This window comes from Martes martes (genome assembly GCF_963455335.1).
Source record: "Martes martes genome assembly, chromosome: 13".
NCBI classification, from domain to species: domain Eukaryota; kingdom Metazoa; phylum Chordata; class Mammalia; order Carnivora; family Mustelidae; genus Martes; species Martes martes.
The window spans coordinates 36775643-36794408 of record NC_137901.1 but is presented as its reverse complement, the minus strand read 5'-3'; the positions used below and the strand labels follow the sequence as shown (position 1 = coordinate 36794408).

Here is an 18766-nt window from a genome sequence, read left to right as displayed (position 1 = left end):
CCTGATGAGTTACTTCTCTTCCTTTATTATTCTTAACTTCTTGAACACATGGTTAGTAGCTACTTTATAGCCCTTGTCTACTAATTCCAACATCTGGGTGATCTTGTGTCCAAAGTATATTGACTGCTTTTTTTTTTTTTTTAACCATAGTCACATTTTCTTGTTTATTTTCATGTCTAGTAATTTTTTATTGAATTGTAAATGCTTTTGTGATCCATAATTCTGTTTTCTCCGAAAGAGTGTTGATTCTTTGTTGTTGTAGCAGGCAGTTAACTGGCTGGACTTAAATCCCAAACTCTGTTTCTCCTGCATTGGGCAACAACCTGCTCTCTTGCTCAGTTCTTTCAGCCATTTTAGCCATTGCTTTTCTTTGGGACCTCTGGAGTCTCCTGTATTGTGTGTTTAGGGCTTAGGTAAGGATTGTGGTGAGGTTTACATACATAAACATATCCAGGATTTTCTTCTTACTTTCCAGTTGCTCTACTGGCCCCAGCCTTCATCCTTTGATGCCACAAGCCAATGAGAGTGAGAGCTCCTTCTTGAGTTTTACCTGCTGCACACAATGCAGGGTGGTCTCTGTCTTCAGGCAAGCAGCCATAAAAAGGCAAATCTCATCTAGTATAGTTCCCCTGTTTCAAGGGTTGCCTTTTCTTTTCTGTGTTTTGGTTGCTATTTAGTGCTTCTCTAATTTTTTAAAAATTTTTTAAAAAGTTTTTATTTGAATTCCAATTGACATACAGTGTAATATTAGTTTCAGTCGTCCAATATAGTGATTCAACACTCCGTGCAACCCCTGGTACTCATCACAAGAGCCCTCCACAATCCCCATCACCTCTGTAACCTGTCCAGTGCTTTTCAGTAGTGGTTTTTATGTTTGGGCCAGAGTTTGTAATTATTGTTTGGGGGAGGGTTACTCCAGTAGGAGCGGTTTCACCTTTCTCTGTGTAAGTCTTTCATGTTTTATTTTTAAAGACTTTTTTTTTTTAGAGCAGTTAGATGTTTACAGTAAAACTGAGAGGAAGGTGTAGATACTTCCCGTGTGCTTTCCGCCCCCACACATAAATAGCTCCCCCATTATAGGTATAATTTCTCCTTCATTACCTCTGAGACAGCGTAACTTTTCCTAAATGTGCCCAGCAGTTTTCCTCTTGGGTCCTGTTCGTTGAGATTTGGTCACTTGCACCAGGAAGAGGAATAGAAGAGCCATGGCTAGCTTGAATGAATAGAGAAAAGGTGGTCTAGCAGAAAATGATCAGTCGAATTCATTTGGAGATCTAATGGAGTGAAGCATGGTGTATGTGGAGGGGGGTAAGGAATAAGCAGTACTGGGATGCCTGCGTGGGCTCAGTCTGTTATGTGGCTGCCTTCGGCTCATGTCAGTATCCCAGGGTCCTGGGATGGAGCCCTGCATCAGGCTCCCTGCTTAGCAGGCAGTCTGCTTCTCATTCCTCCTCCCCACTTGTGCTCTCTCTATCAAATAAATAGGTAAAATCTTAAAAAAACAAAAAAAACAAAGGAAATAGTACCTGCTGCAGGTGCTATCTCTGTGTCTTTGGCCTTCCCACTTGGAAAGTTAATATCCTGATAGATTTCTAAGAAGAGGAACGATAGTTTTTTTCCACTGAGCTTGCTGTTGGATCTCAATAATATTTTATTCATGTATTAGACATTAACTGAACACCTATTATGTGCAGGCTTTGGGGAAACACCTGTTATGTGCCCGTGTTCAGCATTAGAGAACTGGCTAAATAAGACATGAGTTTTGCCCTCAGGTATGGCTGACTTAAAGTCCAGTGGGATAGGTTGGCTGAAGTAATAAGGGGGGAGGATAGAGTTATTCAGTAATAATCTGATTTTAGGAAATTTATTTTTCAACAGGAAATGTGGGACATGTGGATTTGGGATATGAATTCATTTGAAAAACCACTTTGGGGTAAGTTGATAGCTGGGAGTGAATGATTTCAGGGCTGCACTTCTCTTTGCCTTGGGGCTTGCTCTTACAGCTGTGGAGGTTTCATACCTGTGTGGATGGGACTTTTTGCCTCATCTATATGTAAGTGAATGGCTTATATTAAAATATAAATTCAGTTATTTGAGAAATGTAACCATCAGGCACAGTCCCAGTACTAATTAATTAGTGCATTCATATTTCCTCAGGGAGATCGGTTTGAAGACTAGATGAATATCAGTCTAGGAATAAAAAAATTTTTATATGGGGTTTAATGTGCTTGAGCTCACCCAAGAATCCTGTCATGTGGGCTGGGAATCACTCATAGAATCAGTGTTGAAGATTCAGTTAAAGTTTACCTCTGCGTTTCTTTTTGTAGTACTCTGCATGGCCATTTGAATAATCATTGTATCAGTACAAGTATAAAAGTTCCTGGTTTTTGGTTTCATCTAAGAAAGTACCTCTAGAAATACTATTTAATATTTACTGAGTGTTTGCTGATACCTAAGTGATGTACATTACCTCATTTAATTTAATGAAATGGGGCTATAAGGTGGGCATGTTTTTCTCAAAGGAATCAAGAGCCCCGGATATATGCAAATAAAGAGTAACATTTCTAGGATTGCTTAGCTTGTAAGTGTTGGAATTGAAACTTGAACCCAGATTTGGATATCAGCATTTGGACTAATAGTTACTCACTTCTCTTTTAATATGCTGACTGTGTTTGGGGTTCCCACAGCTACCCCAGGTTTAGTGATTGGCTAGGAGGACTCACAGGATTCAGCATGTAGTCATAAGAACAACTAAGACTTCTTAGAGTGAAAGGTTAGAAAGCAGTATTGACAAAGGGAAAAGTGCATGGGGTGAAGTCTGGAGGACAATAGGCACAAGCTTCCAAGAACCTCTCCCAGGGGAGTCACACACGGTGTGCTCTAGCAATGAATTGTGACAACACATGTGAAGTGTTACAAGCTGGGGAAACTCATTAAACTCAGTGCCAGTGTTTTCATTGGGGCTGGTCATTGTGGCCTAGCATGTACCAAAATTTCAGTCTCCCAGAAAGCAGTCATGTGTTTTGCACAAACTATATTGTTTGACAAATGGGTTAGGCACAGTTAGGTACACTTAACCATTTAAGGTGAGTTTTATATCAGTGTAGGGAATTGTTTATCATTTAAGTTTCCAGATGCCAGTCAAGGGCCCACCTTGCAACCAAGCCCTTTCTAGGGATAGTAATCTTGTGACTGCTGTGTTCACTTTTACCCTGTACATTGGTTTATTCATTTAAGCAGATTGTGGTTATGATCATGTAGCATTTAGAAGTAGGTATTATGGCAAACCAAATGCTTTAATGGTGTTTATTTTGATGGGAGTACCATAACTGCCCATTAGTTTTGATCTGGTGGACTCCCCCAACTTAACATAATGTTGTACTCCTGGCTAAGGTTTATTACAGCAAAAGATGCAGTACAGGAACAGCAGGAAGAAGCTACATGCAGGTGAATGCTAGGAAGATAAGACACAAATGTTGATTTCTTTCCTCAGTGAGGCTCACATGGACATGTTTTTCTGTGGCCAGCCCTGGTGACTAAAACTTAGGATCCTGACCATATACCAGGTGCACATCATAAATCTTGATGCCTACTTTAAACAATGCTGACAGCCTGATATATCCTGACCTGCTGTCTCTAACATCCTTAGCCAGTGACTGTGAACATTCCAGGAGTTTAGTTCTCAGAGTTTGGCCAGGGGTCATTACCATGGCTCCAGGCATCCCCCAGAGATTAGGAAAGCCTGAGTAAAACAGACCTGCAGTGTTAACTCTCTCCCTACAGCGTCCTATTGTATTGTTAAATGTAACATTTAATGCTGATAACATTTTTTCCGAATCTGATATTCTAAACTTAGAAAAAAAATAGTAAATATAGTTGCTAAATTTCACTTCTCTTAGAATTCTTTTCACTTCTTTCAGATTCTTTTCTTTTGGGAATTTATATAATGGTGACTTCTGGATTTACCATTTTTGTCCACAACTATGTGGGTTGTATATGTTATGTTAAAGAATAGTGCAGAAATGTGAAGTGTAAACAGTTAAGTTAAAATATTACAAAATTAACCTTCACTTTATGAAGATCTTCCTGTGAACACGATAGGATTTCTTTTTCATGGAATTTGCAGATGCACAGAAATACCAGTTTTTCAGAAAAAGAATAACTCATAGTTTAAAAATTGGCTGATTCCAGGATTTGAAACCAATCTTTATTACTTTAGCTATTGCTATTTGAAATCTGTATTGTGCAAAAAAGACAAAGTAGATGGAGAAAGCTCTGTGCTTGAAAATGATAAGTTCTCTGAGTTAACAGAGTTAGATATGTTTCTTTATTGCCAAACTTCACAGAACCTTTAGAGCAATAACGTGCGGTATGGATCTCCCAGGGCATAGAGAGTCTATAACATTTCTCTAACTTGACCATGGAGTTTCTTTTTTTTTTTTTTAAAGATCTTATTTATTTATTTGACAGACAGAGATCACAAGTAGGCAGAGAGGCAGGCAGAGAGAGGAGGAAGCAGGCTCCCTGCTGAGCAGAGAGCCCGATGCGGGGCTCGATCCCAGGACCCTGAGATCATGACCTGAGCCTAAGGCAGAGGCTTTAACCCACTGAGCCACCCAGGTGCCCCCATGGAGTTTCTTTAGTAAGAACCCACAAGTGTGGATCCCACAGTGCAGTGTTCTTTAGAACAAAATAGGACGGGGCACCTGGGTGGCTCAGTTGGTTAAGCGTCTGCCTTACCTGGGTCCTGGGTGGAGCCCTGCACTGGGCTGCCTGCTCAGCTAGGAGCCTGCTTCTCTCTCTCCCTCTGCCTGCTGCTCCCCCTGCTTATACTCTCTCAGTCAAAAAAAAATAAATAAAATCTTAAAAAAAAAAAAGAAAGAAAGAATGAACCTTGTTGCAGAAAAGTTTAATATTTTACTGCCTTCTGATAAAAACTAGTTAGAAACTTCCCTATCTGTATGTCTTTTTCCTGCCAGGCTTCCTGAGTTGATGTTTCTCTTTTGTAATGTGAATGGTACATCTCTTAGGTTGGTGTTTAACTGTGTGATAAAGGCTTCCATGGTGTGGATCATTGCCTTCAGGCTTGTACCACCTAGGTACCTGACCTGGTATCAAGAATGTAATTGGCCAAGACTCAGTAAAGACCCAGAGAGCATGGGATGAACTGTGACTCTAAAATACTGAACCCCCTCCCCCTTTTTTTAAAGGAACAATAGTATAGTAGACATAAAAGTTAGGTGCTGTACGTTTTAATAATGATGTCATTTTGTAAGACATTTTCAGAATTTTTCTTTTATCTTTTTAAGCATTTAAAAAAATATATTTTAGAGAGGGAGGGAGAGAGAGAGCCCAAGCACAAGTCGGGTTGAGGGTAAAGGACAAGCAGACTCCCTGGTGAGCGCAGAGCTCCACTTGGGGCTCAGTCTCAGGACCCTGAGATAATGACGTGAGCTGAAACCAAGAGGCGGATGCTGAACTGACCGCGCCACCCAGCTTCCCCTGGAATTTTTCTTTTGAATGGCTCTTGAGTTGAACTCCTCATTACCAACTTCTTCTCTATGACTTGTATCATTTTTTAAAATTTAATTTAAGCCTAACAGTAGGATTGTTCTATCATAGACATGTAAACTTTTAACTACTAGATTTCTTTTTTCAGTAGGTGGAATATTGTTTTTAGGAATTATGGTTGTTATACCTAAGGAAGGCCAGTTGGTCAAAAGTAGCCAAGGCCTTCATCAAGAAGTAGTGCAAGGTGCGAAGACTTCTTTAGTGTATATCAAGAATTGCTATAAAGCTGTAAGTAAGGCAGCAATGTGGTGTAAGGTAGATGGGTCGGTGGAACAGAACAGAGAACCCTGGAAATCTGGTTTATGACAAAGTTTGCATTGCCATACACCTTTAGTAAGAGGATGAACTTTCCACACAGTGTGGCAGGACATTTCGTTAGCCACATGGAAGAAAGCTATGTTGAATCTCTACTTAAACCTGAAAGGTAAAACTTAAAAATTTGTAGACATTAGAACTTTATTTTTTTTTTAAGATTTTATTTAATTTGACAGAGATCACAGGTAGGCAGAGAGGCAGGCAGAGAGAGAGGAGGAAGCAGGCTCGCTGCTGAGCAGAGAGCCCGATGTGGGGCTCGATCCCAGGACCCTGGGATCATGACCTGAGCTGAAGGCAGAGGCTTTAACCCACTGAGCCACCCAGGCGCCCCGAACTTTACTTTTAATGATATCTAAATAGAGAAGAATTTCTTAAGACATAGAAAATGTAAACCACGAAAGCCACCTCTTATTAAGAAGACAAGCTATAAGCTGGGAAAAGATTCTTGCAGTGCATGTAGCCTAAGTAAAATTAGAATCCAGACTGCACAAAGGTCTTTAGAAACTAATAGGAAAAAGACAGAACACTGAGTAGAATAGTGGCCTAGACTTCATAGGCACATTAGAGAAGCAGAAATGGAATGACCAGTAATGTCAGAGACAGTGGGGAAGTGCAAATTAAAACTACATTAAGATACCAACTACGCACTTCAGATTGTCAGAAAATAAGAAAGTCTGACATCAATAAGTGTTGCCAGGGAGCACATCCAGAGCTCTCATTTTGCTTACTGTTTTGCATCAACCACCTGGGAAAACAAATTGGTCATGTTTAGTCTTACTGAAAATATGCCTTCCCTATGACCTAATACCTTTATGTGTGTTCTCTAGGTCAGGGGTTGGTGTGACAACTCGTGAGTTAAAAAAGATTTTTAACATTAACATTTTAAAATTGTGAAGTGAAACAAAATTATGTAATTTATAATGTGGAAATTACATGAAATTCAAATTTCACCGTCCACTAATAAAGTTCAGTTGGAATACTGTCACACTTGTTTATGTCATTTATGTCTGCTTTTGTGGTGTAGTACCAGAGTTGAATGCTTACACTGTAGATCTGTCTTGCAAAGCCTAAAATATTTACCATCTTGTCCTTTGCAGAAGTTTAACCACCCTTGCCCTGCACCCCTTACTCCTGCACATGTGTGCCAGGAAACACGTTTAGGAATTGTTCCTAACAGTACTGTTTGTAACTATAGAAACCTAGGAAGAACCACATGTCCATTAAGCATAAAGTGGATAAACTGTGGTATGCTAAGCCAGTGGAATACTACTAAGTAGTAAACACAAATTGATTGTAACTGCAAGCAACATACGGATGGCTCTCGGGAACTTGGTATTAAAAAAAAGAAAAAAGGAAGACAGATTTTTCCATTTATGAGCAATTCAGAAACAGACACATGTAAAGAAGGCATTGCTAAGGATACCAGCAAGGTAAAACTGTCAGGAAAAGAGATAATTGTAAGTTTCGAATAGATATTGCCTTTGAGGAGCTGGGAAAGAGATGGTACTGGAGAGGGAACTTTGAAGATTATTTTCTTATTCTTAAACTGGGTGGTGGATACATGATACATGTGTGTTGTGTTATGATCCTTTATTTCAGTGATGTTCTTCCTACATACTTTTGATATTTGATATATTTCTGTGATTTGGAGTATTAAAAATTATCTTTTCAAATAGTATAGTTTGCCTCATGATGTACAGTTATTTATAACTAGTAAAAGGGAACCTCATCAGCTGACCAGAACCTGCTTGGTTTCACCTGTTGGTCTCCTCCTCTTTCCTCCCCACCTCTCCACATCCCAGGTGTTCTGGTTGTGTTAGGAACCGATTTCTTTTCTTTTTAAATTTTTGTTTATTTTTTAAATTTATTTTCAGTGTTCCAGAATTCATTGTTTATGCACCACACCCAGTGCTCCATGCAATATGTGCCCTCCATAATACCCACCACCAGGCTTACCCAACCTCCCACTCCCTACCCCTCCAAAATTATTTTTCAGAGTCCACAGTCTCTCATGGTTCGTCTCTCCCTCCAATTTCCCCCAACTCCCATCTCCTCTCCATCTCCCCATGTCCTCCGTGTTATTTCTTATGCTCCACAAATAAGTGAAGGAAGCGTCAGGGACTTGGTCGCCATCCGGACTCTGCCTCTTGTTCTGTATGCCTCTCCTTGGGTTCATTCTCTTGGACTTGAAGGTGGCCTTTCTCCAGGTGTTGGGCAGTGTAGTTGACTGCAGAGCTGCTTGCATAGCCTCCAGCTCTGTGACTTGAAAAGCCAAGGAGTGAGGTCCTGTGGTTGGCCTGGCCCGGTCACTTGACTATCTTCTGACCAGGGAGCTGGGTCTGTTACCAGAAGAAACCTTTGGGGGAGGGTGAGAGCAAGAGTCAGCATCATGAACCAGAAAGCCCCCTTGGTTTATATCTATTTTATGTCTATTTTTTATGGGTACATCAATCAATATATGGCATTTTACATAGCTTTTTTTTTTTTTTTTAAGATTTTACTTATTTATTTGACAGAGATCATAAGCAGGCAGAGATGCAGGCAGAGAGAGGCGGGGGGGAAGCTGGCTCCCCGCTGGCCAGAGAGCCCGAAGTGGGGCTTGATCCCAGGACCCTGAGATCATGACCCGAAGGCAGAGGTTTTAACCCACTAAACCACCCAGGCGCCCCTTGACATAGCTTTGTAAATATCAGGGCTAGTTTGAAATGACCCTTAAGACAGCCGATGTTGCCTATAACGTGATATCCAGTAGTTGGGGTGGAAGAGGGGTTAGAAATGTCTGTTGAACCTATAACTTAAAAATCAAGGGGCACCTGGGTGGCTCAGTGGGTTAAAGCTCTGCTTTAGGCTCGGGTAGTGATTCCGGGGTCCTGAGATTGAGCCCCACTTTGGGCTCTCTGGCCAGCAGGGAGCCGGCTCCCCCCCCCCCGCCTCTCTCTGCCTGCATCTATGCCTGCTTATGATCTCTGTCAAATAAATAAATAAAATCTTTTTGTTTGTTTGTTTATTTATTTATTTATTTTATTTATTTGATAGAGATCACAAGGAGGCAGAGAGGCAGGCAGAGAGAGAGGAAAGGAAGCAGGCTCCCTGCTGAGCAGAGAGCCCGATGCGGGGCTCGATCCCAGGACCCTGAGATCATGACCTGAGCCGAAGGCAGAGGCTCCAATCCACTGAGCCACCCAGGCGCCCCAATAAATAAAATCTTTTAAAAAAAAATAAAAATACAGCATCACCACAAATATCTCTTTTGCTACCCCTTTATAGTCACACCCATTCCTTTCTTTTCTCCCTGATAAGGACATTTAAGACATTAAATGTTTGAGTCAAACTAGACATTACAAAGTTGCTTTAAGACATATCTCCTGCATTCCAAATGACTGGGAGGACACTTACCCAATTGGTGGTAGTGTTCAATTGGGATGAGTGTTTACAGGGGGTTTTCTGTCTTTTCTTTTACTTTTTTGTTTGCCACATCCTTTGCATTGAGCATGTATTACTTTATAATTAGGAAAAATATTAATTTTTAAAGGTATTGCTAGACGTTAAGTCAGTTTATCACCTTGGAAATTGACATTCCATTCAAGATACTGGTAAATTTTATAGGAGTCTATACCATGAGACCCCAAATGATAAACATGTTTCCCCAACCTCTAAACTTGGAATAACACCTGGGAAACAATTAGAGAAAGAGAATATCTAAATTTATATGGCATGTGAACATCATTTTGTATAGAATTTTTAGACTAGTTCTTAACTAATTTTTTGTTAAATAGTCAGAATGAGATTATGCTGATACCTAAAAATTGGTTCATGTTTTTGGCTGGTGAATAAGTCTTCTCATTGCCAAATTTTAGTAAGTAATCACTTGACAACTCAAAGACAGTGGGAGAAATGTTGGCCTTAAACACTTCACTGGAAGTGGAAACTATAAAATTAAAAGCTAAAGCACTAGAGCCATACTTACCTCAGCCAGTGAGTAAAAGGCCAGAATACCTGTGACTTGTTTTGACAACTTTGGCCTCGTTATTATCTTTTCACAGATTTTCTTTTGTTACTGGTATAAGGTAGGATCTGAATTTATTTCGTATCATATGGAAAGCCATTTGTCCCTCTGTCAGTTTTCTACTCTCATCTGTAGTAGCACCAGTTTTCTGTACATGTATGGGTTTGTTTTAGAGAACCACATGGTTTTAGATTCTTCTGCTTTATTATAAATCCAGTCCCGAAAAGCTTCCTTTGTGTTTTGATTAGAATTATATTAAATTTATAGATTAATTTTGGAAAGAGGCTATTACTTTTTTTTCTCCTGAACATAGTATAACTAGCCATTAGTCAGTTCTCTTATATACCTCAGTAAAGCTCTACAACTTTTTCTGTGTCTTGCACGTATTTTTTAAAGGTTTTTTGTTTTGTTTTGTTTTGTTTTGTTTTTTTAAGATTTATTTATTTGAGAGAGAGAGACAGTGAGAGAGCTCAGGCAGAGGGAGAAGGAGAAGCAGGCTCCCCGCTGAGCGGGGAGCCCTGTGTGGCCTCTGTCCTAGGACCCTGAGATGGTGACCCAAGCTGAAGGCAGACACTTAACCGACTGAGCCACCAGGAGCTCCTATTTTGTTCAAGTTTATCCCCAAATATCTTAGGATTTTTTTTTTTTTTAGCTATTTTTGAATATGATTTGTTTTCTTTTATATATTTGGAGTAGTTACTGTTACTATACAGGACATGATTGTTATATGTTCATCTTGTATTTAGCAACCTTTTTTTTTTTTTTTTTCCAAGATTTTATTTATTTATTTGAGAGAGCACAGAGGGAGTGTGAGAGGGAGAAGCAGACTCTCAACTTAGCAGAGAGCCTGACCTGGGGCTTGATCCTGGGACCCTGAGATCATGACCTGAGCCAAAGGCAGATGCCCACCCAGCTGAGCCACCCAGGCACCCCTTGTATTCAGCAACCTTGATGAGGTCATGAATTAGCTCTAATGATGTATCTATTGGTTTCCTTTAAGTTTCTGATAGAAATCATGCCATCTGCAGATAATTTTGTCTCTTTTTCTCCCCCTCATTCTTAACTCCTTTTCTTGACTTACTGCTTAGACTCTAGTATGATGTGAAATTGAAGTAAGGATGCATAAGTCATTTCATGTTACAGAAGTGCATGACAAGTCGACAAGACGTGTCATTACATATCTTAGTGTAGGTTAAAGAATTCTCTTTTTAGGCCTTTTTTGTTGTTAAAATCCTATATTGATGAATTACCTCCACAGGTAATGACTTCAGACAATAGACATTTTTTATCTTGTATTTGCTTGGGTCAGGAATGCAGGAGCAGCTTAGTAGGGGGGTGCTGATTCAAGATCTTTCTGCATATTGCAGTCAGAATGTCAGCAGGAGCCGCAGCCTCAGAAGGGTTGATTGTGACTGCTTCCACAAGTGTTCCCTTCCCTGCTTGGCGCGATAGTACTGCTTGTGCTTAGGAGGCTTCAGTTTCTTACCATGTGGACCTTTGTATAAGGATACTTAAGTGTCCTGACATTGGTGTGCTGGCTTTCCCCAGAATGTGAGCTGAGAGAAAGCTGAGGATGTGTGTTTTATGACCAGGCTTGAAATCTCTCACCATTACTTCTACCATATTCTGTTGACTGGAAGCATGTCACCAAGTCCAGCCCCATGCTAGAAGGGAAATTACACTTCAAAAAAATTGTTTTGCATATTGATTTTTTTAAAGTCTGTCTGCCCCAGAGATGTTGCATAGGAGCAAGGGCTTCTGTCCATATACCTTTACCTTAGACCGTTCTTTTGGGCCCCAAACTTTTGTATCCTTAGCTGCAGTTAATATTTCTTCTTGAAGGTATCAGGGTTACCTGGTATTCAACGTGTCCAAAGTCAAACAAGTTTCTTCCCATCTTGCATCTTCCTCCCTTCCAAAGATCTGCCCTCTTTCATTGGTTCCTGTTTCTATGACTGGCACCACTCTGCATCCATTGGTACAAGCCAGGATTTCCTCCTCTTTCGCCTCATCTAATTTGTCCTTAAATCCCGTTGAGTTTGTTCCTGAGTACCTCTTGAGTCTGGCCACTCTTATCCAGCTCCAGTTTTATCTCACATCGCAGTTTCCTCTTCTTTTGTCTTTGATCCCCTGACCTCTCAGTGCTGGGCTCCTTCCTGCTACAGAGCCTTTGCTACTCACTGCCCCCAATGCTTATTTTCCCCTCAAATCCTGTCTTCCTCAGGGAAGCCTTCCTGACAAAGTCCAATCTTTGTAATACAGATGTTTATATTGCTGTGTACCTCCCTTCAAAACAATGATCACCAGTGAAATTTTAGGTATGTGTGGCTGTTTGCCTAATCCCTGCTTTCCTGGAGCCAGCTCTAAATTTCATAAGGGCAAGGGGTGTGCATTCTGTGCATTTTTGTATTCCATGCATTTGACACAGTCCATGTTTTTACTGAGTTTGCATTGAACAAATTAATAAGTGCATGAATATGTTTGATTCTGGTTCTGATTGAGAAATAGAGTAAACAAAATATATAACTGGTAAATAAACTAATTTAGCCTCTACTATGTTAGAGGATGATTATCATGTTTTTAAGTCTTTTTAGCTTTTCTGGCGGAAGTTCCAGCTACAAATGAAGTGAATAGGTCTATTGAAATGTCCCATCTCTCCTACTTCTGTTGAGTCATATGATGCAGAGTTAGTGATCCTAGGAGCTAAGGGTGCTCTTTGAATTGAACTGTACTGCCTTGGAAAAATTGAATAGGAATGGATACAAAATAATAGAGATTTGCATTGAAGTAATCTGGGCTGTAAGCATTAAGAAAAATTATCAGATTTTCGAGAACATGAAGTTACTTTTGAATTTCAGATACTGTATCAGCAGTACCATTGTTTACTTTGCCAGTGACCAAAAGAGGTAGCCTGTCGTGTACAATAGCTCAGAAGATAAATTTATATCCATCTAGCTCTTCTGGAGAGAACCATTGTTTCATGAGGCTATGCACTATAATGTTTTTGGTTCTCCCCTCATCATGGTTACCGTACTCTTCAGTAGTTGCTCACTGCACGTGACTCGATATCAAATATTGATTGAGTAGGTATGATTTTGAGGCAAGAATATGACAGTAACATGCATCCTTGTTCACTGTGCAGTCAGGAAATGTTGGTTTGATGAAGGAAGGAATATAGGCAAGAGAGCACAAGTGCCAGAGAGAAAAGAGCACAGATAATACTTTTTAAGTATCCCTTAGGATTTTGGGGAGGTGCTTTTCAGTTTGCTGTCTAGCAATCTCGTGAAGTAGGCAAGAACTATTCTGTGTTTTTCATAGATAAACTCTTCTGGCCTGGCCTGAATTGTTCAGGTAAATACCTCTGCTGCCCACATGGAACATTAAGGTGCCCTTCGAGAAGCTGCTGTGTTGCCCATCAGCCCAGTCCTTGAGAACATCTGCTCATTTGGCTTTCACTGTGAGGCATATGTGCAAAGTGTGGGTTTCCTCCATCTATTTCATCTGAATGCACTTGGCTTGTCTCCCTCCTGCTCAGCAGTGAGATAGGCCTTTGAGCTTCTGTGTCTGCTGTTCATCACAGTGACTCCTGGCCTCTCTGAGGTCCCTCAGTCTCCTCCAGAGCTTCCCGAGATGACCTCCTTATGTAGCAGAAATGTTACTAGTCACACTATCCCAAATGACTTTCCAGATTTGGCGACAGTTTCTCCAGTCATTTTCTCATGTTATTTTCAGAGGTTGTGAGGTAGGGGTAGGGGAATAGAAACTAAAGATCAGGGACATCTGTAAAGTTACTGTCAGAGCCAGGACTAGGTCTCAGATTATACGATCCTCTTTTCTTCTCCATTACACTTTCCCTCAGTGTTTCTGAATGTCTAGTGACGAGTCAGTGTTTATTTTTAGGAGTTATTAGTATGTTCTTGATACTACTACTTTTCTGTATTTGATAAGTATTTTTTAAGTCTGATTTTTAAACTTATTCTGAACACTAAAATTTCATATGCATGTTAAATTAGTCTTAATTAGTCTTAGAGTTCATTATAGTTATTTTTAAGTTAATCTTTTTTTCTTTTTGTCTCTGTAGGTTATGAACGTGATTTCTGATGAAACTGGATTGGAATAATTTTCATGACCTTTGTATATTTATATATATATATATTTTAAAATTTTGCATTTGACTTAAGTGCCATGAGAAAATTTGCATATTGCAAGGTGGTCCTAGCCACCTCCTTGATTTGGGTACTCTTGGATATGTTCCTGCTGCTTTACTTCAGTGAATGCAACAAATGTGATGAAAAAAAGGAGCGAGGACTTCCTGCCGGAGATGGTTAGTGATATTTTATAATAATACATCTGTTTTAATAAGTATATTACTGGTTTGTTCACTAATTTGGATACTACAAAATTTTAATTTTTTTAAATTAATAGTAATCCCTGGCTTCCTAAATAATGATGATCATATTATTAACAGTTTTCCAGTGAGTTCTTCCAACAGTTAAAATATTAAAGTATCATGTATAGAATTGCTAAATTCATTATTTGTGTTCAGTGTTAAACACGTGGTTAATTTTCTGCAAGTTGTGTTACCAAGAAATGTAGGAAAGCTAATATCAACTATTATTAAACTAATAAGGACTAGTAGTTGGAACCAACAAAATTGTATGGCATTAGTGTAATGCCAGAAATGCTGAGTGTTAAAATTACAATATCTGGTATCAAAAGACTTTTTTTCCTTGCCTTCCCATCTTAGTTTTCAGGGAAATCATTCTGGATGGATGTGATCTGGAGACTTCTTTTTGTTAATGCTTTAGATAGCACTTTTAGGGAGGGCTTTTGTAAAGATGAGGTCGTATGATAGAGGTTGAGAGTGAGAGAGTGAGATTGCAATAGTTGGTGTGGAAAAGAAAGGAAACACAAATATGAAGGACCTGGGTTGGAAGTACTAACATTTTTGGCAGTGGACACATGGAAAATTCAGTTTTGAACCCCTTGTGTTCAAACCAACAAATGTTGCTTTTTATTTTTTAATTATTTTATTATTTTTTTTTTTTTTAATTTATTCATTTGAGAAAGAGCACATGTGCACGGGCTGAGGGGGTAAAGGGAGAGGGGGAGGGGAAGCAGACTCCCTGCTGAGTGTGAAGCCTGTCTTAGGGCTGGATCTCATAACCCTGAGATCATGACCTGAGCCGAAATCAAGAGTTGGAAGCTCAACTGACTGAGCCACCCAGGCGCCCCAGCTTTTAATTTTTTTTTAACATAATGAAAATGAGGCAATGATTCAGCTGTTCTGAGCTCTGAACTCTCTATGATTAGTTATAGAAAATATGGCTGTGTAGTGATTCTGTTATTTTTAGGAATTATATGACTACTGTTCTAATGTAAGCTTTGAGTATGTGATCATATTTAAATTTTTCATTATTTTTATGAGACCACCTGGTCCTCTAAAGTTTATAATCTAAAAATATTTATTTGTATTGATTAACTGTGCCTACTTACTGTAATTTTTATAGATGAGATTATTTAACGAGTCCTGTTTATTTCTTCTTGGGAAATTTGCCAAAATTAGGCTCATAGGCTCATTGGCTAGTACTGGGCTAGCACTGGTGAATGTTTTTAAACTCTGATATGTGCTAGGCAGTGTATTAGGAGCTAGTGATACACAGCTCAACAACAACAACAACCAAAAGACAAAATTCCTCCCTTCGGGGAACTCACAGCCCAATAGGAGAGAAAGAATAATAGTAAAATACTGATAGAATAAGTAACATTCTAGAGATGTGCGTAAGAGCAGAACGGGAGGAACATGTGTCTGAGAGGGTGCAGTAAGGAAATAATGCTCTTGTTGAGCAGTGTCAGGGTGAGCAGGTGTTTGTTAGGTTTGATGAATAAGCAAGGGAAAGAAGCATTCACAAGACAAGCAAGCGAGAGAACAAAGTTGATGGATAGAAAACAAGAGGAAGGAGCACAGATGAAGCTTGGGAGGTTAGCAGAGGCCAGACTGAGGACAACGTTTTCTGGCATGCTGAATGTTTTGGATTTCTTTATAGGCAGTGGCATGCCATTGAAGAATTTTAAACAGGGGAGTAAGTATCCTGATGGGATCCAGACTGAGGAGAAAGCGTTTGGTGGTCATGTGGCTGATGTACTGGAGGAGACTAGCTGCGAGGCTGTTGTGACAGTTTAAGAGAAGTTCTTAGGGCCTACACTGAAGTGATACTGAAATAGAAAGGAAAACAATATATATGAGAAGTATGTAAAAGGTGGAATTTATATAACATGGGGAGCCACTGAATGTAGGTAGTAATAAAAGAAGAGTTTAAGATCTCTCTCAGGTTTCCCTGCTTGGTGAGTTGACAGGAAGCAGGCCCCCAGAGGTAGAGCAGCTTTGATGGGGGTGGCAGGATGAGCTGCCTTGGGAGTATTTGACTAGGAGGTGCTGGTAGGAATGTTCTACAGAAGACAGTTGTCCAAGGTGCAGAATGTAGGTGGCAGTGTAAGCCTTGTCTGTGCAGAACACTGCGCCAGGAGCATGTGTAGGCTTAGAAGAGACAGACCCAGGGTTGGAGAGCGTCATGGAGGTCAGTAAAGGAAGAGAGGCTTCTCAGGAAGTCAGAGGTGGAAGGAGACACCAGAGGGAGGGTGGTCATGAAAATCCAGGAGTTGTGTTTGTCAGAGATTTTACCTGAGATGAAGATAAGGTGCTTCTTTATATTTGGTAATGGGGTTTCTTTTGACCCTGGCAGGTGCCATTTCAGTGTCAGGGGATTTGATGTACCCATGAAGGAGCAGAGATACAGTGTAGCTTCTTCTTTCAGGAAGCTTCCACACAGAGGAAAAGGGGGTCTGCATGGGGTACCTCGCTGGTTCAGTCAGTGGAGCATGCAACTCTTGATCTCATGGTTGTATGTTTGAGCCCCACATTGGGTTACTTAAAAAGAAAAAAAATTTTTTTTTAAAGATTTTCTTTATTTATTTGACAGAGATGACAAGTAGGCAGAGGCAGGCAGAGAAAGAGAGAGAGGGAGGCAGGTTCCCTGCCGAGCAGAGAGCCTGATGCAGGGCTTGATCCCAGGACCCTGAGATCATGACCTGAGCCGAAGGCAGAGGCTTTAACCCACTGAGCCACCCAGGCACCCCTTAAAAAGAAAATCTTAACAAAAAGAAGAAACGAAGAAGAAAAGGTGTAGTGCGCTAGTTAAAGGAATGGAGGCAAAGTCGTCTGTGTGTGTGTGTTTTTATGTACTACAAGGGGGAAGTTTAAAATACAAGGGACAAATGCAGTACCTGAAGAAACACATTCTTAGCAGATGAGACATTGTGGTATCAAAGCCGTAAGACACGGATTGCATTTGAAGAAATCGCCAAGGTAATACAATTCTGAAAGCCACTGTGGCATGAGCATCAAAGACAAGAAGTGACTTTTCTACCAAATCATAAAAGAACTAGCTAAAGGAGAAATGGTCTGGGAGCAGCAGCAGGAGGCTTTGAGCCCTCATTGGGACCTCCTGGGAAGGAATGACCAGTTCTCCCAGAAGAGGTTTGTGAGGCTAGTGGGCTCTGGGGGAGGGCAGATTTAAGTCCAGTCCAGTGGAAGGGGCCTGTGTGTTGTGGAGAAAGATAATGAAGCAGCTTTACAATGGCCAGGGAGGGGATCTTGGGTGTTTGGTGGAATGATTGAGAAGGAGGGAAGCTCGAGAAAGAAGGATTGAGCAGTACACATGAGGGTGAGGAGACAGTGTGGAAGGAGCCAGAGTGGGAGGCTGGCAGTTCTAGCTGGAGCATCCGTTTGCAACTTTGTTCCTTGTAGCCTTAAGGAATTAAAGGGAAGAGGGGAAAAACGATTTGAGGAAGGGGGACAATTGGTGCTAAGAATGGCTTGAATAATCTGCTCCCTGTGAAGTTTCAGTACAGTAGGAGCTGGGAGGTCGTGGGTGGTGCTGGCACCCTGAAGTCCCTGGGTTCTCAGCTTAAGGCTGGGAAGGGCTTGCAGTGGTGCCCTTGAGAACTTGCACTGAAGCGGCTGGGAAAGGACATATAGCTGAGAGCACCAAGGTCATGGACCTTCTTAGTGGAGAAGCAGGTGCACCCAGTGATCGGAAGAGTGGAGGTCTCTTGAAAGTACCATGAAGTCTCTAGGATCTTTGGTTTTTACGGCATTTGAAAAACCAAAAACGCATAAGGCAAAAAATAATGAACAGAATTACTGTTTCATTATTACAAAGATCTCATTCTGAACATTCTTTGAAGTGCTTTACAGTGCCCATTTGGTGAAATTTATCCAGTTCTGGTCTTTATATTGTGAATAAAGGTGTCCTATTTTTAGGTAGAATGGATCGATTATCTTTACCATAATGCTGGATCTCTTAAAAGATTGTCAATGATAATCTCTTTTCTAGGATTTACTTGTTACTTGCCTACTTCACGTAATAGTGGGCCAGGTTTCGTGATTACAGAAAGGTTGGTTTTGATTTGGTTTGTTTTCCTGAGCAGTTCTGTCTTATAGTTTTATACTTGGCATTTTATACCCCAGGCTATTTGAGAATAGCAATATTCTTCTCTTGCTAGAGAATTAGACAGGCTCCTCTTGAAAAACTGGGGTTAGTGTGGGTTGTGTCCTGGGAATATTTTTGTTGCCCTCCTGCCTTCCTAATTAGCTTATTCATTCAATTTATGGATTTGGATGTTTTATAAAATATTCAGTGTTTTTACAGGTGCAGTTTCTAGTAGGAATTGAACTTTTATGCCAGCACTATACTCAATTTTCCAATCATTAATATGTTGATAATTCAAGTTTTCATGTGTGTATGCTAGGATTATTTCAACTTTCAAACATCAGGAAGCCTTTTGGCAATTAAAAACTTAAAAAAATATTAT

The 18766-nt window shown here is 40.3% G+C and overlaps 1 protein-coding gene across 1 annotated transcript in view; it reads left to right on the top strand.

Moving 5' to 3' along the window:
* GALNT1 (polypeptide N-acetylgalactosaminyltransferase 1) overlaps positions 1 to 18766 on the top strand; it is a 123381-nt gene that overhangs the window by 42495 nt on the left and 62120 nt on the right. Inside the window, exons 2-3 of the mRNA XM_080822239.1 lie at positions 1879 to 1933; positions 13974 to 14216. Coding sequence (XP_080678365.1) covers positions 14078 to 14216 — 139 coding nt within the window. The 5' untranslated portion in view covers positions 1879 to 1933; positions 13974 to 14077. The remainder of the gene's footprint in view (positions 1 to 1878; positions 1934 to 13973; positions 14217 to 18766) is intronic.